The sequence below is a fragment of the Rattus norvegicus genome, chromosome 6 (assembly GCF_036323735.1).
Source record: "Rattus norvegicus strain BN/NHsdMcwi chromosome 6, GRCr8, whole genome shotgun sequence".
In the NCBI taxonomy this organism is placed as follows: Eukaryota; Metazoa; Chordata; class Mammalia; order Rodentia; family Muridae; genus Rattus; species Rattus norvegicus.
The window spans coordinates 110,650,093-110,674,469 of NC_086024.1; the positions used below are offsets into that span (position 1 = coordinate 110,650,093).

Here is a 24,377-nt window from a genome sequence, read left to right on the forward strand (position 1 = left end):
TCACTTCTCTTTCAGACCCCTTCAAGGGACCTCAAAATCTTCCTTCCACAATGTTGATTGAATACATCATGTTGCCCAAAAGTTCACCAATGATTGAAAGAGAAAAAGGCAATGTCAGCATGAGGTTCTAATGTGTTTTTATTGGTTAGAACTGTACACATTTGTCTTTCGTCATACATGTAATACCTGGTAACTTTCAAACATGCAACTAAAATAACTTACTAACAAATTCTAATACTGAGCACAGAATCGTTCTATTTTATATATACCGATAAAAAAAGGAGTGAGATTACTTTGAAAAAATTAAAATTCGTGTCATTATTTTATAATTTGGAAGTCTGAATAATCCAAGTTTGAGATGATTTTCTCATTGTTGAAGTTTGCTCGGTCGATGTGAGATTTGGGACTTCCTCTTTTCTCCAGCCACTCCTGCATAAAGCGGACCTTGGAGACGGGGCCTTGCAGTTGTCCTTGCACCGTGCCCCTGTTGGTGTTCTGAACCCAGCCCACCAAACCTAGCTTTTTGCCCTCAGCCTAAGGGAAGAAAAGAAAGAAAGAAAGAAGTCCGGTAAGAGTGTGCAGAACAAAGTGAGATGAGAATCTGTGGCCAGCATCCTGGCCTGGAAGCAAACCACCGCAACTAATTTGACATTGTCCAGAAAAATCAAAACAGACACCAAAAGGATCTCATGGCTGATTTTTAGCCACTTGATTCTGTTTTCCTTTTTTCTTCTACAAAACTCAGCATTGAATTCTCTAGCATTTTCCACTGCACAGTCATTGTGGCTGAGCACTAGAGCGAGCCCCCAAAAGATGCCTTCAGAATGATGTCCTAATGCTTATGGCTTGTTCCTTTCCTTTCTTTCTCTGAGACAGTCTCATGTAGCCTGAGCTGGCCTAGACAGAACCCATCCGTAGATCAGGTTAGCCTTGATCTTCCAACCCTCATCTAGCCTGTCTTCTTAGTGCTGGGATTATCAGTGTGCGGCACCATGCGAAGCCAAATACAGTGAGGTGGGGAAGACCCCGAGTTTCAGTTTGGTTTTGCAGGACTGGGTATTTGCCTAGGGCCTCATACATGTTACCAAGGGAGGCAAGCACTTCAGCTCTAAACTGTACCCACAACCCTCATTTTCTCTTCTCTTAATCAGCAATCTAGTGGGTGTGTTAAACAGAAAAAGCTTCGCGTTATTTGATCCCTCCCTTCGCCTTTAGCGAGGACCACACCTAAACAAATCCAGATGAAGAGACCCACTGTATCTTTAAAGATCATTGCACAGTATTTCACAATTTCCTGGGCAACACAACCATTGTTTTTACTGTGAGGACCCGCTAACCCAACATGTTTACATTGCACCCAAAGCCCACTTTCTGTCACACTTGGTGGAGAAGGGAAGCAGCTGTGAGGCCTCTGAACACTCAGGGTTCACGAGGCTCCACAGCTATCAGGTTTCCACTCGTCTTTCTTGTTAGATCAGGGGTCTGCCTGTGGAAGACACGGGCTGCTCTGAGAGACCAGATTGGTAGCCTGGAGAAATCAGGCCAAGTCTGTGAGGCAGCTCTTTCTGGACCAAGAGTTAAGAAGCCATGCTGTGTTACGGCCTCATAACTTACAGCCCCTGATATACAGTCCTGTCCAGTACTGGTTCCTCAGTGCTCTTATCCTGTAGGCTCTCCTAAACTAAATCACTAAAAACAACTTACTGACAAACTCTAATATGGAGAGAACATAAAAGTCGGATATTTCCCCTTGTTTGGGGGTTTCGTTGAAGGCGCCATCTCTTGTGGGTATTCCTTCTACCTATCATGCGGGTCAGAGGACTGTTCCTTCCTCCCACCATGTGAGTCCTGGGGATTGAGATCAGTCCACCAGCAGCCTTGGTGGCAAGTGCCTTTACCCACTGAGCCACCTTCCCATTCCTCTCTGAGTTTTCAATGAAATCCTTTAAGTCGTGCCATGTTGCCCAATCTGATGAATTAATGCTCTCCTACCTCAAGGCCTGCCCGTAGACCCCAGAGTCACAAAGGTCTCCCAATAAAGCTCATTTCTTGAGGAGGATCTCATGCTAGCCACCTTTCCAAACCTGGTGCTCCTTTTCCTGGTGTTTCATTTCTCCCCTCTAATAAGTAATCACAGTTAAACATGTGTGGGCTGGCGAGGTGGCTCAGTGGTGAAGAACGCTAGTTGTTCTTCCAGAGGACCTGGGTTCAATTCCCAGTATCCACAGGACAGCTCACAACCATTTGTAACTCTAGTTCCAGGGGATCTGACACCCTCCTACACACATGCAGGCAGGCAAAGTACCAATAAACAAAAAAATAAAATATTAATTAAAAACATAAAGTTGCACGTGCTTATGAAGAGAAGCTGATTGGTGGTTTGTCCCACGTTGGTGTTCCTTATGGAGCTGTGGCAGAAGCGAGCATTGAGGAAAGACAGTGACGGGCTGGAGCTAGTTTCATTGCGACATAAATCACAATTAGGATATTCTATCGCTGTTGATCGATGATAGGAGAGGTTGGATTACAAGAGTATGGGAGCTAACACAACTGCATGGGCAAATGACGGCATAACCCAGAAAATGTGGGAGACTGCTAGAGTATACCAAAGAAAACATTATGTACACACACACACACACACACACACACATAATGTTCTGAGGAGGAACTCGATGGAGTAGCCATCAAAGCAGTTATAGTCAGAGCAGACGTGTTTGCATGATGAACAAAAATATTTCCATCAAGTAACAGCCTCGGGGATGGATGGGACACTAAGGCTTCTGTCTACAGTGGGTATAGTTGTGCCAAAGGAGAGACATGAAAGAAGAAAGCTGAGAGTCCACTCTGAGGAAGGCAGCCCATCCAGCCAAATGTGTAACTGCGCCCTTGTGCTCCAACTTAAGCTGGGGGAGCTTGCAGCCTCCAGCGGTTAAATCACCAGCCGGCAAGCAGCCATCAGCGTGACTCTGCAGTTTTGAGCAGGAGGTTGTATCGGCCAAATAAATCTCTCATCTGAAATGTGATTGACCTGGATTCCCGTGAACAAGACACTCCCAATTCTGACCCATCGGAGGATGGGAATTTCCAACAGGTTCTATTTGAGTGCTAAATTTTACTCTTGTTTTTAAATGATATCATAATACTGCTTGCTGATTCAGATTCAGATTAGAATATCCGAGTGCAGGAGAATTCTGTTCTCTGGGCTTAAACCACAACTTAGCAGTTATGATTCCTGGAGAAGCCCCTCATGTTAGGCCCAATAGCATTCCATCCTCCGGGAGGGAGGCACACGAAGCAGCTCCTAAGGGACTCTCAGCACAGCACACTAACTGGCATAAAAGGCAACTACACTCTAACCCTCCCTGACATCACTTATGGTGTTAAGGATGGGGGATGGGGACTGCAAGCTGTGGCTGCCAGTAAGTCATTCATATTTAATCAAAATTAAAGCTCACTGGTTTACCAAGCTGCAATTGTTTGTTTGGTCTGTTCTTGGTACCCTAATAGGGTGAACAGACATCTATCCACGTCTCCCCAGGAAAAATGAACAAAACAATGCATAAAGTGAAATTCCAACAGGCTTCTTTGAAAGGAAATTCCAATATGCTAACAACATATCGAAAACCATTTTCCAGGCTGGCAAGATGGCACAGCGGGAAGAGCTACTTGCCACCAAGCCTGATGACCTGAGTTTGATCCCCAGGACACACATGGTGGAAGGAGAGGAGAGAAGTGACTCCCACAAGTTGTCCTCTGACCTCCACATGCATGTACACACACACAGATCCAATAAACATTTTTGCTTACCCAGTCCATATATATATAAATTATACATATAGTTATTTATATATGATTTTTTTATTTTCATTTTTTTCTTTGAGGTTGGGTCTCACTATTGTAACCCAGGCTGGTCTTGAGCTCATTTTAGTGCCCACACCCTCCTCCTCCTCCAGCCTTCAAGAATGTGCACCACTGAGCCAAACCTTCTAAGAACAATTTAAGGAATCTAATCGCCAGTTCTTGTTTCAACCTAAGAAGAAAGTCTCTCAGATGAATAACTAGAACTCTGCTTTAGTACAGTAGGAAAAGAACCGGCTGACAGGGAAGCCCGGAGGCAGAAGAATTTGCAGGGGGCCTGATGGCCGGAGTTCTGTGGAAGGGGAGACCTGAGCAGGAGAGAAAGTACAGTAGAGGAAGTGTGTGCACAAGCTGCTGGGCAGTTGAGGGAACAAAGCCTGCAGAGGCCGGCGTTGCTCAGGGATCTGGAGTCTGCTTCTCTAAGGGCTGCATGGCCTCCCAGGAAAGCAGTGGCCACGTGGGCTAAGGAGAGGCATCTGGCAGAGCCTGGTGTGCTTTTCTTTCCTGGCACCAAACAAACACACAACCCCTGCTCTCCAAAAACTCCCCAAAGCTTAAGAGATCAAAACATGAAAAGCCTTAGGGAAAAACATAGGCATGACTCTTCATGACCCTAAATCCCTAAAAGGACAAATCACAACACTACAAGTACAGCCGCCGTTGCTGCCGTCGCTGCTGCCGCCACCACTACCACCACCACCACCACCACCACCACCACCACCACCACCACCACCACCACCACCCCCACCCCCCACCACCCCCAGAAAAAGCAAAATTGGGAGTTCAAAAGTAAATCCTAGGGGTTGGGGATTTAGCTCAGTGGTAGAGTGCTTGCCTAGCAAGCGCAAGGCCCTGGGTTCGGTTCCCAGCTCCGGAAAAAAAGAAAAAAAAAAAAAAAGTAAATCCTTCCGCTGGGCATGGTGCCTAAAGTCTGTAATCCCAGTATTTGGGAGGAATACCAGGAGTCTGAACCCAGTCTAGGCTATACAGTGAAACTTTCTCAAAACAAACAAAATGAAAAACTTTGATGTTTCAAAGAACCCTATCAAGAAAAAGGAACTCTCCAAAGTGAAAGAAATGTTGGAATCAGACATTTGCAAAGAGACTAGTATCAATGCAGAGGCTGGAGAGATGTCCAGTGGTAAAGAACACTTGCTCTTGCAGAGGACCCGAGTTCATTCCCAGAACCCACATTAAGTGGCTCACAACTGCCTGAAACCCCAGTTCCATGGGATCTCCACCCTCTCCTATCCTCTGTAGGCACTCAAACCTACTCTGCCGTATACTCCACAGACAGTCACACAGATGTTCACATAGACACAAGTTTCTAAAAAGAGAAAGAGTGCTGGGCAGGGTAACATACAACTTTATACCCAGCACTCAGGAGAAAGAAGCACGTGGATTTCTTAGGTTCCAGGCCAGCCAGGGCTACAGAGACCCTACCTCAAACTCAAATAAAGAAAGGTAAGAGACAGAGACTTCGTATCTGCAGTAGATAAAGAGATATTAACACATACATAAAAGAAGGAAAATAACTCAATTTAGAAATGGGCCAAGGATTTGAATACAAAGTTCTCCAAATATATAACATCTTCTTTTAATACCAGTTAGCACATAAAAGATACTTATCCCTGTTCATCAGGAGAAGGCAAATCAAAACCACCCTGAGACCGTACAACATATTATTCAGCCTTAAAAAGGAAGGAGGTTCTGACTCAGGACGTGTGGATGAATCTTGAGGACAGGATGCTAGTGAAGTAAGGCAGTCACAGAAGGACGAATACTTTATGACTCTACCTGTAAGCTAGCTAGAACGGTCAAATTTATAGCGATCCAACAAGATGGTTCTTGCCACCAAGCCAGATGACCTGAGTTCGGTCCCTGGAATCTACATGGTAGAAAGAGAGAACTGGCTCCCGTAAATGATCCTCTGACTTCCACATAAATATCTATACATGGGTAGCAGGATCATGACTGCCAGGGGCTGGTGGAGGGGAAGACAGGAGCTGGTGGTTAGTGGGTAGAGATAAAGAAAAAAGTGTATGTGTCGGGGGTAAGTTCTTCAAATGTTCCTTGGTGATAAGAATGTATGAATGTATGAAGGTTACAGAATTCTGTGTTTTCAAATGGTTAAAATGGTAAGGTTTTCAGTACATTTCTACCATAATTTTAGAAAACGTGTTATTCCAGATAATTTGGAATATTCAGTTATCTTTCTGTTATTGATTTGTACTTACTTCTCCTGTGACTGAAGAACATTACTTGTACAACTTGAGTTGTTTTAAATACTTTGATACCTGAACTAAAACAATGAAAATTCTCAATTAGCTGCTATGTCACATCCCTTAGGATGGATATGGTGAGAGACGCCCTTGTGCGTTGGGGAGATTAGTGATGGGAAACAGAGGTAGAGGATGCCAAGTTTTTTGTTATCTGGTAGAGGGCTTGCTTAGCATGCAAACGTCCCTGGGTTTGAGTCCCATGGTGGGGGGAAAAAAGTTGAGGTATTGAAAGGAAGTTGGAGGAATAAACTTGTCGTATGTATGATGATGGGTGATTCCGTAACTTTCTCCAAGATTGGTTCACCTAACGCCACCTCTCTATCTTGATGGCAGCTTTCCTATAAAAATGACTTAGCCTGGTGACAGCACAACAGGATGTGCTAACAGTATTCTCCTTCGGAATAGTGTCCAGGTGCTCCCTTCCCACTCTCCCAGTGCCCATTCGTGAGAACCAGGCCTCCTGTCCATCACTTAGTGATGCTCCCCGACACTTAAGTCTATAGGCCACATACCTGAGTGTACTTGCGGAAAAACACCCCTTGAACCTTTCCAAAAATTTCGTAATCCACTGAGACCAAGGTGTCCCCTTCTGCCATGCTCAAACCTGTCAGAAACAGCAAGGTGAGACATCATCCTAAGAAGGGCTGCACCCGTACTCCCCACACCATGGGGGCTTTTCCGGAACTTCAGGGTCCCGGAACTGTAAGGGTTTATGTGGGTGGGTATGTGTAAACGCAATCCCCTGGTGGTGTGGGGGGACTTCACCTGCTCACCCCGCTACCCTTGCAGCCCTGAAGCCGCCATCCATCCTATCCCCATGAGGCCCGTCATCCCCTCCACTGACACTTGGATGATCCGAGCGGCGGACACTCGAGTTTCCGGGGCTTCCCCACTAGCCGCTGTACAGCCCCGAAGAAGACCTTTAGATCAACTGCCCGCGCCACGCTAACTGCCGCTTCCGGAAGTTTAGAGCGCAGCTTCTCCAACGCTGCCCTGCACGTCCGTCATCACGATCTAACCAATCAGAGGTGGCTCCTCGGCCAAGAGTACGCCCGAGGGTGGGGCTTCAGGACAAATGGGTCACATTGTGGAAGGAGCCTGGGGTTGATTTTTGAGGCCGGTTTTGCAAACATTGGCCAACTTATTCCCTACTTCGTCACTAAGCGTGCACCTCTTGTCATTTTCCCGTGGGTATAGAAAGGCATAGACAAAACACTTAATATGTCCACTCATAAACTAAGCACCAACATGACTGCCTACTGGGTGCCTAGGGCTGTTAGCATAGTCTGTGACTGTAATAGCAGATCTGGCCTGCCTTCCTCCCCCCACCTCCCTCCAGTTGTCTTCCAATTCTGGGTCATACATAATTTTAACTTCGTAACAAGGGACAATAAATGCACACGACATCACAGTGAAGTCATTCTATCTGGGGTTTTGCAAGCTGCTACCCAGAGCCTACCTTACTAAGATTATGCTTAAAATTGATAAGTAATAAAGCATGGGCAAGTAGTTCATGGCTCGGAATCTCAATAGAATCAATAAATCTGAGCAAAATAACCAAACTGCATGCATTTGCTTTTAGAAAAAGAGAATCACTAAGGGGTTTCTAAGTGAGGATTGCTAAAATAAGATTTGATTTGTAGGTCTCGGAACTCAGCTACCCTTAGGATCAAGAATGCTGAGTTGGGGGAGCTGGAGAGATGGCTCAGTGGTTAAGAGCACTGACTGCTCTTCCAGAGGTCCTGAGTTCAAATCCCAGTAACCACATGGTGGCTCACAACCATCTGTAATGAGATCTGATGCCCTCTTCTGGTGTGTCTGAAGACAGCTACACTGTGCTTATATATAATAAAAAAAATTTCAAAAAAAAAAAAAAGAATGCTGAGTTGGGGATTTAGCTCAGTGGTAGAGCACTTGCCTAGCAAGCGCAAGGCCCTGGGTTCGGTCCCAGCTCCGAAAAAAAGAAAAAAAAAAAAAAAAAAAAAGAATGCCTATGAAGCAAATTGAGTGTGGCGTTTATTGTTCCCTCTTGGATTGCTTGTATTATATCATTTCATCACACCCAGCCCCATTTGTTAATATGTGGGGCTGGCAGACTTGGCGAGATGAGATAGTTTGTGGTGGTAGCTATGGAAATCTATCATTACACTAGTTCCCCGTTACAAAGTTAAAAAGCCTCCCTGCTGGGGGGAGGAGGAGCAGGACTGAATGGTGTCCTTGGCAATATTTGAAAACAACACTAAACACTGTATTTGACTGATGTAATTTCTCTAACCTTCAATTAAAGTAAGTCAAATCCCTATGGATTCCAAACCCATTGAGTAGTGAAATGGATGGAAGGCCATATGGTGTACAAGAGGGATGATATATAATCGGTGCCCTCAAAGAGCTCTTCATTGTAGCTCAGTGCACAGAATGACAAGATCCTGGGGAACATGGTGATTCATTTCTCTAACTCTGAGAGCTCACCATGAACAGCCCAGCATTAGAACAGGGACAGAAGGTGTTATGAAGAAGCAAAGAGATTAATTCTGACTGGAAGGACCAAGAAAGAGGTGGTGGAGAGGACAGCATTTTTCCAAAGTTACAGAATCACCACCAGAAAATGACAGAGCCAGGATTTAGTTTCAGGCAGCCAGTCCAAAGTCCACTTCTAGGAATACTCTCTCTTTCTCCAGTCTGTGGGTGAGGTAGTACCAACAGGCAAGATGGCAGAAATAGTTGTGATGAAACCAGGGACTCTCAAACACCATCTGCTCATTAGGATCCTAGGGGAACCTTTTGAATATATGCCCACATTTTATTTCCAAGATACTGCGTCCCACTGCACAGCCATGGCTGAGACCTGCTGAGGTGGACTCAATCTATTCAGGGGAGACAGAACTGTAGGGTGATTAAGTCATGGATCAGTTCCTCAAGAAGTCAGTAGGGAAGAGAAGGATTTAGTAGTTAGCCATGGAGGTTGGATCCATTGCCAGGTATTGTAATGCTTAATACTGGCCCCCAAGGCCTGACTGGCCCCAGGGACGAGGAGATCCTCACTACACCAAGTGATGCTATGCAACCTTAATTTAAAATGATTGGCTGAATAAAGATACCTACGGCCTATAGCTGGGCAGAAGAGAGGTGGACAGAACTTCAGTTGCAGGGCTTGAGGTTGGAAGAAGGAGAGAGCATGAGGAGGAGAGAGGCAAAGAGAGAAGACACCATGGGGTGGGTGAATCATGAGAACACAGCCATGAAGGCTGGACAGTCAAAGTAAGAGTGGCCCAGGAGGCCTAGGAAGCGCAAGGTCCTGGGTTCGATCCCCAGCCCCGAAAAAGAAAAAAAAAAAAAAGACTCACGTTGGGCTGGGGATTTAGCTCAGTGGTAGAGCGCTTACCTAGGAAGCGCAAGGCCCTGGGTTCGGTCCCCAGCTCCGAAAAAAAAAAAAAAAAAAGAGTGGCCCGGGAGGAACATGGCAAGTTATAACTCAGGGTTATTGACAGGTAAGTAGACAATAACTTTGAGGGTTGATATCTGCTCTGCTCTAGTGTTTTTAAGGCTAGTTATAAATATAAAAGTTTTGTGTCTTTTATTTGGGAACCAAATGATCAAAGGTGGGATAGAAACCCCTAACTAATATCAACCACAACGGTTAGCTCAACTTAATCATTTTACAATGTATACTTGTATCAAAACATCACGCTTTACACTGATATATAAATATATATATGTATGTATATGATTTTGTGCATCTTCTTGTTCGTGTGTGTCGTGGAGACACATATGGAGGCCAGAGGACAAGCTAGAGTATCATTCTCCAAGTACAACCCATTTTTTTTTCAACAGGCTCGCTCACTGTCCTGGAACTTGCTGGGTAGGCTCGGCTGCCTGGCCAGGGAAACCAGGGAGTCACCTGTCCTTGCATTATCAGAAGTAGGATTACAAATCTGTGAAAAACCAGCCAAGCTGGGCTTTTAAAAATGTGGACTGTGATGACTGATTCAGGTCTTCCTGTTTGCACAGCTGAGCTAGTTCCACAGACCCAAACAATTTTTTTGTAATATGTATTTACTTTGCGTATATGAGTACACTGTTGCTATCCTCAAACACACCAGAAGAGGGCATCAGATCCCATTACAGATGGTTGTGAGCCACCATGTGGTTGCTGGGAATTGAACTCAGGACCTCTGGAAGAGCAGTTAGTGCTCTTAACCACTGAGCCATCTCTCCAGCCCCCTAATGTTTTTAAAAATGTCCAGATGCTTTTTTTAAAAAAGATTTTTTAAATTTACTATATATGAGTATACTGTTGCTGTCTTCAGACACACCAGAAGAGGGCACCAGATCTCATTACAGATGATTGTGAGTCACCATGTGGTTGCTGGGAATTGAACTCAGGACCTCTGGAAGAGCAGTCAGTGCTCTTAACTGCTGAGCCATCTCTCCAGCACCCCCAAACAAGTTTTAAAAGACACATTTTGTAAATTTGTGTTTCATTCTTGAGCAGCAGCTGTGCTAATCTCAGTATCAATTCCGTTCTAGTATATGTGTTGTCAGAGTACTATACACACTTTTTATTTGTGATCTCTCCCCCCCTGCCTCTCCCCCCACCCCTGCCGTGCGTGCGTGTGTGCGTGCGTGTGTGTGCGTTATTGTTGTTGTTATTGCTTAGTGATGAAACCTAGGTCCTTGTGCATTCTAAGTATATGTTGTACCACTGATTGATAAGTCTAGGTTCTGCTAATATCTCAACAAAGCTGGCTAAGAAAGTTTAGAATCAACATCTGGACAACAGCGAGAAGGATGGATTTGGGGAGAAAATGCAGATGTGAAGAGGGTAAAGCCACTGCAATGATAAACACAGGCAGGACAAGAGAGGGTACCATTTATGAGAAAAATGGCAGATGCAGATTCTACAGAACTTGTAGGTCATTTGGAAGAGATGGCAAAGAAAGAAGATAATGGGAGCTTTGAGGGCGAGAAGACATGAACCACAGGAAACAGCAGAGAATGGGGAGATGATCAGTATCTGTCACACTGAGTTTGGGGCTCCCGAGGAACTGTCACAAGGATGTGCCAGGTGCGTGGTTGGAGAGAGAATGTTGCTAAACAGGGCATATTTTAGACATAGGAGAACCCCCAAATTCCAGATCTGATAGAAGTCTTAAGGAAGACACTGCCTAGAACTGCATATATGTCAAAAATAAGAGCACTCAGGAGAACATCTAAACTTAGAATTCAGCAAGGGAGTAAGTATATTCCAATATATTCACTGTGTGAATGCCAGGCACCTTAAAGAGGTGGAACAAGACTGAGGACTCAGGAGTAGTGAGAAGTGAGTCTTAAGGGAGTGAATGATCAATTTTGCCAAGTAAATAGGCTCCAGAAATAGAAGTTCGCCGGAGAAGGACACTATGTAGTTAACAAGAGAGGGCAGAAGCCAGACCACAGGAGCATAGGCTCCAGAAATAGAAGCTTGCTGGAGAAGGACACTACTTAGTTAACAAGAGAGGGTAAAAGCCAGAGCACAGGGGCCCGGACACAGAGGAAAGATAAGGAAAAGTTGAGTGTGTGTGCGGAGTTTGTTATCTATCAATCGAGGTGTGCTGAGCACAGTACACATCTGTAATTCCAGCTCTTTGGAGGCAGAGGCAAGTGGATCCCTTTGAGTTCAAGGCTAGTCTGGAATACACAGCACATTTCAGACCAACCAAGGCCACATTTTGAGACCTTATCTCAAAAAAAAGCCAATCAAACAGAAGGGGGGAAGGGTGGAGAAAGAGAGAAGGGGAGGGAGGGAGGGAGGGAGGGAAGGAGAGAGAGAGGGGGGGGGGCGTGTTTCTGTCCTGTTAGCTCTCAAGTGCCCGGACTTCAGGTCTAGGGGTTCCATTGCCATCTTCTGGCCTTCCCAGGCACTGCACACACAGGGCATATACTCACATAGATCTCGGGCTCTCTCTCTCTCTCTCTCTCTCTCTCTCTCTCTCTCTCTCTCTCTCTGGCTCTCTCTCTGGCTCTCTCTCTCTCTCTCTCTCTTTTTCTCCCCAGCGGGGGTGGGGTGGGGGGGTTATATCCCAGGGGGACTCTGAGGCAAGAGGATTAAATAGGCAGGAGGAGGACTAACCAGTGCTAACCATGGACTAAATAGGGAACCTATCCCAAAACAAACAGCAAACAAAACAAAACAAAAGAGAATCGAGTGGGATCCTAACTAACATAGAGGAGACAGAACCCAGAGAAGTGAAATTTGTCTTGCATGAGGAAGTTATGCATACTTTAAAACTAGAGATTCTGAGGGCAAGTGCTAAAACTAGTTTAAAAGGGAAACCATAGAAAGCTGACCAAGGCAGGGGTCGGGGGGGCTGAGATTCGCCAGTCCTAGTCGGGGGAACCGTCTGCAATGCAGAGAAGGCCGAAGAGCCAACAGAGAGTGAAAAGAATGACTGACAATCTGCCCTAGAGAGCCCACCTAGGAGTTTCTTCGTAGCACATAAAAGCTGACATCTGATATGTTGTATTAATCAGACTGCTGTCTACTTTATTTCCCACGTGCACGAATCTTCTGAGTAGTAACAAGAAAAACTGAGCTATCTGTTCCAAACAGCTTATCCAAATGAACTGAAGCACGAAGAAGACAAATAAACTCTCTTCTGATGTCAAAAAGTTGCAGAGGATCGTTTAATGTTGAAATCAAGTTATCTTCATTACTGTTGATCTGGTTGTTAACTTTATTATTGTTACATTTGGCTGAGTCATTCCTGGGCCCTAAGTAGTAACGGTCACGTGAGAGTAAAACATTATAATAGCAGAATGATTAGATTGGCCGTAGAAACTATCCTGGGACTATAACACGTAGCGAAATAAAAATAAAGCTAATAGCAGGCGCCAAAGCATTGCGAGGGAAGACAGCCCGGGAGCATGTAGCCTGGAGCTTGTAACCCTACCTGGGGCCTGAGCGCAGTAGCGCAGCGTGCTCAGAAGGGTGATCAGCAGTCCCACTCCCGCTAGCCCGACAGACCCCCGAATCCTGGGGCGGGATGAGTCCAGAGCCCATCTGAGGGCTCCACCCTTCTCCAGACAAGGGCACACCCTAAGGTCTGGGAGCATCATTCTCGGAGAAATCCAAACTCTTCTTTGATGTAGCCCCAGAAAAACCTCTCCAACCCCTTCCCAAGGGCAACGCTGATCTGAGCTGTGGAGTTGGCTGCAACCGGTGTCAAGTGACCCGACTGCACCCCTACTCCACCTCCCTTCCCTCTTTCCCTCCCCCTCCCTCCCCATCCTCCTATTCCCCACCACCACTACCACCACCACTTCCCACCACCCAGACCGGTCCCGGGCGGCTTTCCGACAGCTTGTGGACTGCGCCTGCGCACAACTGGAGCTCAAAGTTCTCAACCAGAGGCGGCGCTCTGGTCTCTAGGCAACGGGATAACAGAGGTAGACAGAGAGCGCCTGCGTGGACGGCGGTTGGGTTTAGTCAGGTGTGGAAGACTAGGTCTTGGGGATTTTCCTTGAGCTGGAGCGTCTCCCCTCCGAGCGCCTAAGGTATGCCGAAAGGGGAGACACCGAGACCTCCCGAGGGGTTGGAGATGAGAGTTTATCCTTAGGGGCCGGGTTCCAGTAAGGGCTCCCATTTGACCTTCTGGGACAGAACATGACTTCGGAGTTCCGGATTTAAAGCGGGCTGGGGCCCTCAGGTGTCTGTCACCCCTCCCCCAACACACACTCTTTACAAGCTAAGACCGGTTTGAGCCACAGAGCATCTTTGAATGAGGGTTTGACAATCAGGCACCTGCTTCAGGTCGGGCAACCCCGTACTCTTTGTAGTTTGCAGCAGGGAGCCTTTTGGGCCAGGCCCTGTCCCCAGGCCACTGCTCTCACCCTGTAAAACTGTGGGACTGGACTCAGAGCAGCCTCTGCAGTTTACAAGAACCCGGGGCTGGTAAGAACAGGTTGCCTGTTTTGTGTCACAGACGACCTTCGAACTAGAGCTTTTCCCACCCATTCCATAAATGGCGTATGGCAGGTCATATACCGGCCTGGAGAAAAGTCAGTGGCAGAACACCTGTGCCACGTTTATGCTTTGGACCTCGGGGCTTAGCAATGTCTGGTCTAACACATAATCATCACTCCCTAAATGCTTATTGAAAGAACATCCTGGCGGATCCAACACCACAGTCTCTAGAAACGTTTAAAGGGAACGTGGGTAGGGCAAACGTACAAACAGTTTACCCTAGCAGCCGGGAGTGAACCTCAGACAAATTCTTCACATGTATCTGGTTTAAATCTCCCCTAGGCTTCGGTCCAGGCACTGAATGGCTGGTCTCCAGTTGGCTCCACATCTGCCTGTGGGCGTTATGTTCCCACATAATAAAACAGAAGCTCATGGGCTCCACTCCGCTAAGCACGACCCTTACGAACAAAGTGACTCTCCCCAGCGGTCCTCGATGGGACACTTGAGGACTAGTTTCCAGCAGAAGCTTTGGAGCAACACAGAGCTGGAACAAGAGGATGTCATCTCCACCCACCCCAAAAGGAACATCTGCACGAAAGCCCGGAGGCACTCCTGTCCCCACAGTGCAGGAATCAGCCAGCAAGGCTCAGGAAACAATGCCCAGGGCCAAGGAAAGGGTTTGTTTTACTTGTCTAGCCCGACACCCCGGTATCCCAAAGCAAATGACCAGGACTTCATTCCATTTAGGAAGAAACGAGTTGGCGTGGATCGGGCATACCCACTGAAACCCATGGTCCACCGGAAGTCACATAGTACAAGTGAAACAGGCATTGACGGGGACCAGAATGGCTACCCAAGGCTCCCTGACTCGAGCGAGTTTTCGGACAGCAGCTTTGGGTTAAGGAGCTGGGTGAATCCCTCTCTCCTTGCTTCCCCGCAGGCAGAGAAGGTCATGGCACAGCTCCATAGGACAGAGTGGACACAGATCCAAAGGCTAGAAGCTGCAGGCGAGAGTTTACAGAAGGAAATCCGAAGAAAGGAGATTCTCCTACGAGAAAAGCTAAAGAAGACAGAGGAGGGTCTTCGAAGGATTCAGAGGGAAAAGAAACAGGCCATTTTCCAGGAAGACAGGGAGCTACAAAGGATGGTATTACCTAGGAGGCGGGTTAGAGATGGTGACCTCGACACCACACACAACTCCTGCTTATCCCCAGAGTTGAGGTCCGAGGTGTTCAGTAGAAACAGGGGAGAGGATCAAACGTGTGAACAGGCTCAGGAAAACTCTAGTCCACTCCAGCTCTCTGATTATGAAATCCAGAGGCTCAAAAGGGAAAGGCTGATGGTAAGTAACAATAAAATCCGAGACAGAGACTCAGGACCGTCAGCAGGCACGTTCTCTCAACCTGCAGAGGATCTGGGCGATGAACTGCAGGCATCGAGTTTGTCCGGAACACCAGGGTCCTCAGGGTCCAGCTCCTCCACAGAAGAGCAAGAGTTGGGCAAATGCAGCCACTGTGGACGCTCGTTTCTTTCCCTCAGGCTGCAGAGACACTCCACCGTTTGTGGCAAGATGCAGGGTTCCAAAAGAAAAGTGTTTGACTCCTCCAGGGCCCGGGCGAAGGGCACAGAACTAGAGCAGTACTTGAACTGGAGGGGGCCAGCCACAGACAAGGTAATAAAAGCCTCCTAGATTTGACTTTGTGTGGGGGTGCGCAGCAGGGCCTGCTATGCCCTCACCAGTTTTCTTGTGGGAACTGGGGTCCTGTAAGACGAAGGGGAGAATCAGGATTTCTGTTTGCCATCTCTCTAGTCAGAGCTTTCCACTGGAGCCTCACAATTCTGTGTGAGGGTAAGAATCTTATTGTGTCTGTGGGAATGTCATTATATCCACTCAAAAATTAAGGCCTAGGCTTCCCCTAAACTGACACATGTACACACACACACACACACACACACACACACACACACATATGCAGGCACACACCACACGCGCACAACCCCAGGCATACAAGCTCGAACAGTTTAAATAGATTTTTATCTTTTAGCGACATCCTCAGAGACCTGTAGGTGTGGATCTACATGGATTGCTAATCAGTGGCCCTTGCTCTTGAGTTTCTATCTTACACCCTTGTTTTTTACACTCCAGATTTTATTCCCCTCCCTGTCCACCCTCCGACTGTTCCACACCCCATACCTCCTCCCCGAACCCCCCCCCCATCTTAACACCTTTGTGCGGTACGGCCTATAGATAAATCTTACTTGAATTGACTCCAAAATCTAGACTTCAAAATATATGACCTTTTGATTATTATAAAAACGAATTCATGTTTGCTGCAGGAAAAAACCTACATTTAAAAACTTGCATTTTACTTTAAAACAACTATAAAATGCATATTTTCTTGATTTATTAGGGGAATCCCTTGCTTTTTTCCGACTGTTGCCATTCCCAGTAATCTCTTTCAAAATTAGTTTCACTTTGATGTACTTTCTCAATAAGGTCAAGAAACATATGTAAGTTTAGATCCCTTCTCCATGACTAGTTAGAGTTAACACCATAGGGATACAGTACTCTTTTCTATATATATCAAAAACATCCCTTACTTTTAAAAAAACCTAAGTGAGGCCTTCATGACACCTAGCTGATACGGCTCAGGCTAAACTAACCCAGTTAATCAGTTGTGGGTTAATTTAATCCACCTGGAGACAGTTGCCCCATAACCAACCTTCAAGGGTAAGCCACGTACTTGCTTTGTAAAATAAGAGTTTCTGAACACTATTCTAGAATGTATTAGAACAACATATTAAGCCCATAATTTCTGTGAGGTCATGAACTTAAAGAAAAATATTAAAGAATAAGATGGTCAGGGCTAGGAATAACCCATGTTAGACAACCTCAAAGGCCCATGTAACTCTAATAGTCTGGGGAAAAATAGAATCTATTTCTGTTTTCATTTCTTCCCAAAAGAAATGTGCCCTCATAGGCTTCCTCTCTCCACCCCTCTCTCCCCCTCCCTTCTCTCTTCTCTCTTCTCTTCCTGAATGGCTGGCCTGGAACTCACTATGTAGACCAGACTGGCCTCAAAGTCACAGAGATCCGCCTGTCTCTGCTTTCCAAGTGCTGGGATTAGAGGCCTGAGTCGGCACACCCAGCTCCCAATTCTCTCTTATCAGGATGTTACAGTTTCAATGTCCCCGTGCTAGATAGAGTCTTTTAAAAACACATTGGTATAACGGATGTTGGAGGGTAACTTCTATTTACAGTTGTTTTCTCTCCGTACAATTTGAGAGATCACTGCAAGAATGTCTCTCCCACATTCAGAGATGATCTCCCTAGAAGCCAGTTTCCAATAAGAAGTTGGCATGTTGCTCTGACAGATAATGACAGGATGGCCAGTTACTATTCTTCCCCCTTTGGTCAGCCCTGTAATTCACTGGGGATTCCCTCTAGCCTATCATAGTAATTTACTTGGGGCCATCATCAAAAGTATTCGGTGCTTCTTAAGTTCCTAAATATCCTAAATATAGTGGCAGTGAAGCTGCAGAACGACCCCCCACCTCCCCACCCCCCCCATCCCCCAACCCCGTCCCCAGCTCTAGGCAGACCATTTGAGGTCCTGGGCTGCACTGGGCAGAAAGGACTTGGGTTGAGCTGCACTCTATCCTGGACTCTCATGTCTCACTCCAGAGTCCCGTGCCCTTGAGAGCTAAGTGGCTGCAGGCCCTTGTCATTCTTCCTGTATACTCTGAGAACAGGACGTCTGTTAAATCAGTTAATATTCATATAACACCCTGCAGACAGGGAGCGCGTCTACTATACTGTCAGCATGAGGGGCAGGAGCCCACACAGATCTTTGAGCTTAATGTATTAATGAGTATTTCGGTATGATAGGGGATGGAAACACAGCTACTGTAGGGGTGAAGATTCTTCTGCTGAATTCTTTTAAGATTCCTGGTTGCCATGTCTAATACCAGCCCTTCTGTCTTTGGTTTCAATGAGGTATGCCTGGTCAAGCCTGCTTTTCCCTTTGATGGCATTCCTTGTTCTTACCTTTCACCAACAGTTTGTTTTTTAATTCTTTTTAAAGATTTATTTTATGTGTATGACTGCTCTATCTGCATGTACCTCTTCGTGCCAGAAGAGATCATCAGATCCCATTACAGATGGTTGTGAGCCACTGTGTAGTTGATCTGGATTGAACTCAGGACCTCTGGAATAGCAGACAGTGCTCTTAACCACTGAGCCATCTCTCCAGCCCACCTTTAAATGCTCTTAAGGATCAATATTCACTTACTTTGTGTGTCAGCGTGCACATACAGATGCTGAAATCAGAGGACAACGTGTGAGAGCTGGTTCTCTTATTCTCCCTTATGGGTCTTGGGATAAACTTGGGCCATTGAGCATGAGGTGACAGGCACACTCACCCACAGAGCCACCTTGCTGGCTCTGATTTTATTTTAAATAGCTCGTCACACATATTTAAAAACCCACGTGGTACTAAATGGTGTACAGTGCAGTCTTACGTCATCCTTCTCAGGTCCCCGCTTGAGTCCGCAGCCGTGTGAGCTATCTTCTGGCATGCACTCCCATGTTTCTAAACAATATGCTTGCTTCCTTGTTTGCCAACCTTCCACATTCTCTGATGTCTGCTTGCAGACCCTTGTCCCCTTGCCTTCTCCATTATTATTTTCCCTTCCACTCTAGCTGACCACAGTTCTGATTTAAAACAGTGGGTTTTATAGTACAGGTCTATGTCTTCATTGACAAGCAAATTTTCCATGAATTTATAAAGCTTCCCCTAACCAACCTAACATTTTTTAATTTTTTAATATTATTTATTATATATACAGCATCCTACCTGCATGTATACCTACAGGCCAGAAGAGGGCACCAGATCCCATTACAGATGGTTGTGAGCCACCATGTGTTTACTGGAAATTGAACTCAGGACCTCTGGAAGAACAGACAGTGCTCTTAACCACTGGGCCATCTCTCCAGCCCCCTAATGTTTTTGAAAATGTCGATACCTTTTTTTAAAAAAGATTTTTTTAAATTTACTGTATATGAGTATACTGTTGCTGTCTTCAGACACACCAGAAGAGGGCACCAGATCTCATTACAGATGAGATGCGAGCCACCATGTGGTTGCTGGGAATTAAACTCAGGACCTCTGGAAGCATAGGCAGTGCTCTTAACCACTGAGCCAGCTCCCCAGCTCCTAGATACCTTTTATAACAAAAAGTTTGAGATGCTTTTCTTTTCCCCCAAATTCTGGAAACTTCCCTTTCTCCTCTTGCTCGGTCTGGAGTGGCCATCCGTTGGCTTTGTAACTTCCATTTGCTTCTCTTCACTGTTGGACCCTGTCTTTTTTCTGGTTTCCCTGTTTGTTTTGCTGGAAGCTTACCAAGAGACATGCATAAGCAGTATATTTTTATTCATGGAATTAAAGAAATTATCTACATAAATGCTTCCTATTTGAAGACTTGGCTGGGCATAGAAATCTCGGTGGGAAGTGATTTTTTTAGAACTTTGTTCTTAAGCTATTGCCTCATTATGCAGCCCTGGCTAGCCTGGAACTCACAGAGATCAGCCCGCCTCTGCCTCCCTGCCTGGCTCTTTATGAGAACGCCTTTTTTTTTTTTAATTGTGAAAGAACAAATTTAATAAAAGTCATAAAAAGAAGAAACATTTCATGGTTTCTCACCTTATTAGAACTTTTAGACAGTATTTTTTTCTAGCTTTCAGCACCCACTGCTTTCTCTTGGGAAATCTCATGTTGTTTTGACTCTTGCTTCACTTTATGAAACCAATTTTGTTTTATTTCCAAAAGCTAACAGGGTTTTCTTCACTCTGAACTTTTTTAAGGTTTTACAGGCCTCATTTTGAAGTTTTGGTAAGCCACTTTGAGGGTCAAGACGTGATCTTTAATTCTACAAATGTTAATTAAATTATTATTAAGTTATTATTTCCTTAATAACTTCTTCTTGGGCTTCCTGTCCTTTTTGGAACAGGTTTGCTCACAGGTTGAGCTTTCTGGACTGATTTTCTGGTCATTTCTCCTTTCCATCTGGTCTCGTTTTCCCATTCTGAGGTTTCATTGTTTTGCAATGCATCTTGAGTTTCGACTGTCAGGCTTTTAATTTATGGTGGTTTTGTTTCTCTGGCTGTTCACTTTTCATATTATATTCCTTTTTTTTTTCAACAAAATCTTTTTTTAAACAATTTATTTTTATGTACATGGGTGTTTAGCCTGCATGTGTGCATTGCCTAAGGAGGTCAGGAGGAGGCATGCTGTCCCCTGGGACTAGAGTTTCAGACTATTATGAGCCACTACATGGTGCTGGGAATCAAACCTTGGTCCTCTACCAGAGCAGCCAGTGCTCTTAACTGCTGAACCATTTCTATACCCTGGACATAGTACTTGACATTATATTTTTCTGTTAAAACTTTTTTTCAGTTTCTTGAGTTTTTGTTTTTGTACTTTGGGACCTTCTTTCTTTAGATAAGCTCTCATGGGGGATCTTACAATCCCTGCCACCTGTTCTTTTTTTTTTTTTTTTCTTTGTTTTTGTTTCTGATTTGGGACAGGGTCTCCCTCTTTAGTGCTGGCTGGCTTTGGATTCCTGCCTCTACCTCCCGAGTACTGGGATCAAAGGTCTGCACCACACACCTTCTGTTCATGTGTACTTAAGCTGTAGTGAGTTTATTCAGTAAAGGACTTCATACTGAAGTTATGAAGTAGTGACCCCTGTAATTGTGGTTCCCTAAAGTCAGTATTGGAAGGTTCATTTCTCGCTCACTGAATGAATCCAGAGAACTGTGGTTTCTCCCAAGAGCTTCTTGTTCTTAGTTATTAGTATTCTGGGAGCTGATCTTAGAAAGGAGTTTGACAGTTCCGTGGTTGCTAGGAAGCTCAGGCTTCCCCACCACCAGCACTGAGATGAACTCTGTTCCTTATCCTGTCTGGATTATTTGAACTAAAAGTCATCTAGGGGTTGGAAAGCCATCTCAGTGGTTAAGAGTACTTTGCCTTTTCAGAGGACCAGAGTTCAGGGGGCTTATACCTGTCCCGCGCTACATCTCGCCAGCAGGAACGACGCGGCACACACAGGATCCTACTGCAGAAAAGCTTTAATGCGTCTTGAGAGGGAGAGCATAAGCTTACAATGCGGAGATGCCGAGTGAGGAATAACTGTCCCTTATATAGGAAACTATCCTCGCCTAGGACGTGTCACTCTCTGACTGGTCGCTGCCAATTATGCCAGATGACGTACCAAAACATACGTGTCCCTTTGAGTAGGGAAGTTACCAGGCGCCTGCGTATTGCCTTTTTTACTAGGTGCGTTCTGCCGGATGCCGGTGCCATCTTGTAATGGAGTTTGTGAGGACAGCTCCTCACATCTGTGAGGACAGCTCCTCGGACAGCTCCTCACATATACCCACCTGTAATTACAAGAAATACCCTCCCCAGGCCCCTTGTCTCTCTCTGTCTCTGTGTCTCTCTTTCTCTCACAAATACACACACACACACACACACACACACACACACACACACACACACACACACACACACCTGAAATTAAAAATCTTTAAAAAATGTATCTAGTTCAATTTCTTTAGAGAGAAATCCTGGGGTGCTAGGCACCTGGATATACAGGGTAGGAGAGGAGCCCTACATTCAGTGTTTTCATCCCACCCCTCTCAGGGTCGCCTTGCCTCCAGGTAGGACCCCTCCTTGAAGGCTCTTGGGCTGTGCTTCGCTTATTCTGCTCACACCTTTCTCTGTTCTTTGGTCTTGAGGCCCTTTCCACATGCTCCCCAGGGAGCCCCAGAAAGGGGAAAGACCCACGGCTCAATGCTCCTTTTACATTGCAGGCTGAGCCTCCTCCTCGGAAGAGCACCTGGAGACAGAAGCACGAGTCTTTTATCCGTACCCTCCGGCATGCACGACAAGTCCAGCAGGTAATCGCCAGAGGTGGCAATCCCTCAGACCTGCCTTCCATCTTGCCTGCAGAAAACCCAGACTACGTGCAGTGTCCTCATTGCAGCCGCCACTTTGCTCCCAAGGTGGCTGAACGCCATATACCTAAGTGTAAGACCATCAAGAACCGTCCTCCACCTCCAAGGAGGCATGACAGCTGAGCAGACAGTGGCAGACACTGCCTCACTCGGGCTCTTCGTCCCTTCAGCAGAAAACCAGAGATAAGTGATGGGAAGCAGGGAGAAAAACAGAACTTTTCCAAAACTCAGGATCTGCCTGTCGGGCAAAACGACCCATGTGGAGGAGAGCCACTGCTGCACGGCAGGGGGCAAATGGAAGCCCCATCTTCTCACAGGATCAGAAGCTTGGCTGAGTGCTCATGGTCTTGCCTGAAGAATTGGTAGTTGAGGACCCTGGGAAGTGAGGCTGCATTAAAGCTCTTCCCGAACCTGACCATGGTTTGTGCCTGGAGTGCCTGTAGTCAGCATTTTCTGGCCACAGCAGAGTCCAGGGTTTCTGTTAGTTCTTCTTGCTCTTGAAAGTTGGGATATAGAGATGAGTGAGTCGAGGTCAGAGTGTCATGGTCACACAGATGGTAACTCTTATGAAAGGCAGTAAGACTGTGCTGTGAGGCATTGCTGATGGAAGTCTGTTCTTGGCCTTCATGGCTCATGGGTCTGGCTGAAAGCCAACAAAAGTATGTAACGTTAGGGGACCAGTGTATCCTAACCCTTCCCTGTGGCGTGCTGTATAATGAAATATCTTTATGTAGTTTACAGGGCAGGGATGGGTAGAAAAGAACTTCTCTGAGCTTGTTTTCTTTAAATGCTTCCTATGTTGAAGGAAGAAGCTGCTGGTACACTTTCAAACATGGCTGTGTGGCTGCCTTGAGGCAGCAGATCCTGTCTAAGCAAGCGTGGACAGTGCTCACTGTTTCATGGCCCTGCGTAGTCATGCTTCTATTTTAAACTCTGAAGGGGATCAGGTCTTCTTAACCGTGGGAACAGTGCCCACTTCAAGTTAGGCCGTCAACTAATGGGTTTGGGGAGCTTAAGAAGGATGACTGCTTAAGCTCCTAGAACCACTGGATCTGTAACCTGACATGCTCTCTCCCCCAGGCAGGTTTACTGAGGAGCACACCAAGTTCTCTATTCCATGTAACAAATAAGCCATGGCTAGAGTCACAAGGTTGCATCCCCATGGATGTTCATGATTTTAAAAGATTTATGCATTTTTGACTGCATGTATGTATGTGCACCGTGTGCATGCTTGGTGCCTGCGAAAGTCAGAAGAGTGTTGGATCTCCTGAAACTGGAGTTACAGATGGTTGTGGACCACCATGTGTGCGCTGGGAACTCAGGTCATCTACAAGAGCAACAAGTGGTCAGTCTTAACCTCAGAGCCATCTCTCCAGCGCCCCATCCCATTCATGACACTCACAAATGTTATGAAGCACTAAATATGCTCTGACTTGGGTCGGAGCATGTCTCAACAGTCTGGGGCTGTGGAAACATGGGGCAGCCACTTACACAGGACACAGTGGAAGGAGTTCAAATCTGCTGCTCTGCTCCTTCAGCGGGGAACGATGGCAAGGGGAACCGGATCCCCTTGCTTCATCTGCTGGGCCTCCTCGGCATGTGGACTCAGGATCCCATGATGATGTTATTAGGGTCAAAGGTCAGAGCTCTCAGGAGGGAACAACTGTGTGTAGAGCTTTCTACAGACTTGACTCAGTTTTAAGGTGCCAAAGAGAGAAAACAAGAGCCTGTCTTTGTATTCTATGACCTTGGTTTTGTGTCTTCTGAATTTAGCTAGCGTTGACTCTGGGGGAGGAAGGGTCACGTTACCTCAAATAGAGATAACATAGATGCTGCTTGTAAATGTCCATGTTCCTTTAAGCACGTTGTAAATATCATACATTTTAAAGTTCAAAAGCTCTGGGACATTCGCTCAGTGAAACTCCCAAGGTAGCTAGCTCTTTTCCTTTAGAAATATGTGCAGACATGAGGGGCTCAGACCTCCTAGTTCACACAGTACAGTGCTCTTCCAACATTTGCTTCCGGTCAGTTGATGAGTCTCGCAACTACACAGGTGGCAAGCAGGGCTGGGATGTATATTTCCTCCTCAAAGCCCATGACCCATGAGGATTAATGATGAGCACATTTATGTCGGCAGTTAATCACTGAGGCAATAAATGACTTCTGGCCTTGCAGGGAATCTTATAGTCCTGACTAGAGTCCTGACCCGCCTCCTGCTATTATGACTGGTACTTCCTTTGAGGCCTGGGGATCTCATATAAGCAACTTTCTCTAAAAT

General features: G+C 46.0%; 2 protein-coding genes across 6 annotated transcripts; one reads left to right on the forward strand and one right to left on the reverse strand.

The window, feature by feature from the left end:
• Positions 1 to 120: 120 nt before the first annotated feature.
• Acyp1 (acylphosphatase 1) lies at positions 121 to 13,312 on the reverse strand. Of its 5 annotated transcripts, none has more exons than XM_017594098.3 (3): positions 13,070 to 13,312; positions 6,653 to 6,744; positions 121 to 534 (listed from the first exon to the last, which is right to left on the reverse strand). In XM_017594098.3, exons 1-3 carry the CDS (start codon positions 13,233 to 13,235, stop codon positions 319 to 321), a joined length of 474 nt encoding a protein of 157 aa, XP_017449587.1. In that variant the 5' UTR covers positions 13,236 to 13,312; the 3' UTR covers positions 121 to 318. The 5 variants fall into 5 exon arrangements, with proteins under 5 accessions (XP_017449587.1, NP_001186097.1, XP_006240370.1 ...); NM_001199168.1 differs by lacking the exon at positions 13,070 to 13,312 and adding an exon at positions 7,061 to 7,106; XM_006240308.5 differs by lacking the exon at positions 13,070 to 13,312 and adding an exon at positions 6,914 to 7,096.
• A 277-nt stretch (positions 13,313 to 13,589) lies between these two features.
• Positions 13,590 to 22,514, forward strand: Zc2hc1c (zinc finger, C2HC-type containing 1C). Its single transcript, NM_001014079.1, has 3 exons — positions 13,590 to 13,673; positions 14,425 to 15,754; positions 21,956 to 22,514. Exons 2-3 carry the CDS (start codon positions 14,444 to 14,446, stop codon positions 22,220 to 22,222), a joined length of 1,578 nt encoding a protein of 525 aa, NP_001014101.1. The 5' UTR covers positions 13,590 to 13,673; positions 14,425 to 14,443; the 3' UTR covers positions 22,223 to 22,514.
• The last annotated feature ends 1,863 nt before the right edge of the window (positions 22,515 to 24,377 follow it).

Bases quoted from the DNA above. Each gene is read 5' to 3' on its own strand.
- Zc2hc1c (NM_001014079.1), top strand. From the start codon at position 14,444: ATGGCTGGTCTCCAGTTGGCTCCACATCTGCCTGTGGGCGTTATGTTC. The intron at 15,755-21,955 runs GTAATAAAAGCC...TTTACATTGCAG, and splicing joins GGGGGCCAGCCACAGACAAG to GCTGAGCCTCCTCCTCGGAA.
- Acyp1 (XM_017594098.3), bottom strand. From the start codon at position 13,235: ATGATGCTCCCAGACCTTAGGGTGTGCCCTTGTCTGGAGAAGGGTGGA. The intron at 6,745-13,069 runs GTAGGGTTACAA...TGTTTCTGACAG, and splicing joins CTACTGCGCTCAGGCCCCAG to GTTTGAGCATGGCAGAAGGG. The intron at 535-6,652 runs GTATGTGGCCTA...TTCTTCCCTTAG, and splicing joins TTTTCCGCAAGTACACTCAG to GCTGAGGGCAAAAAGCTAGG.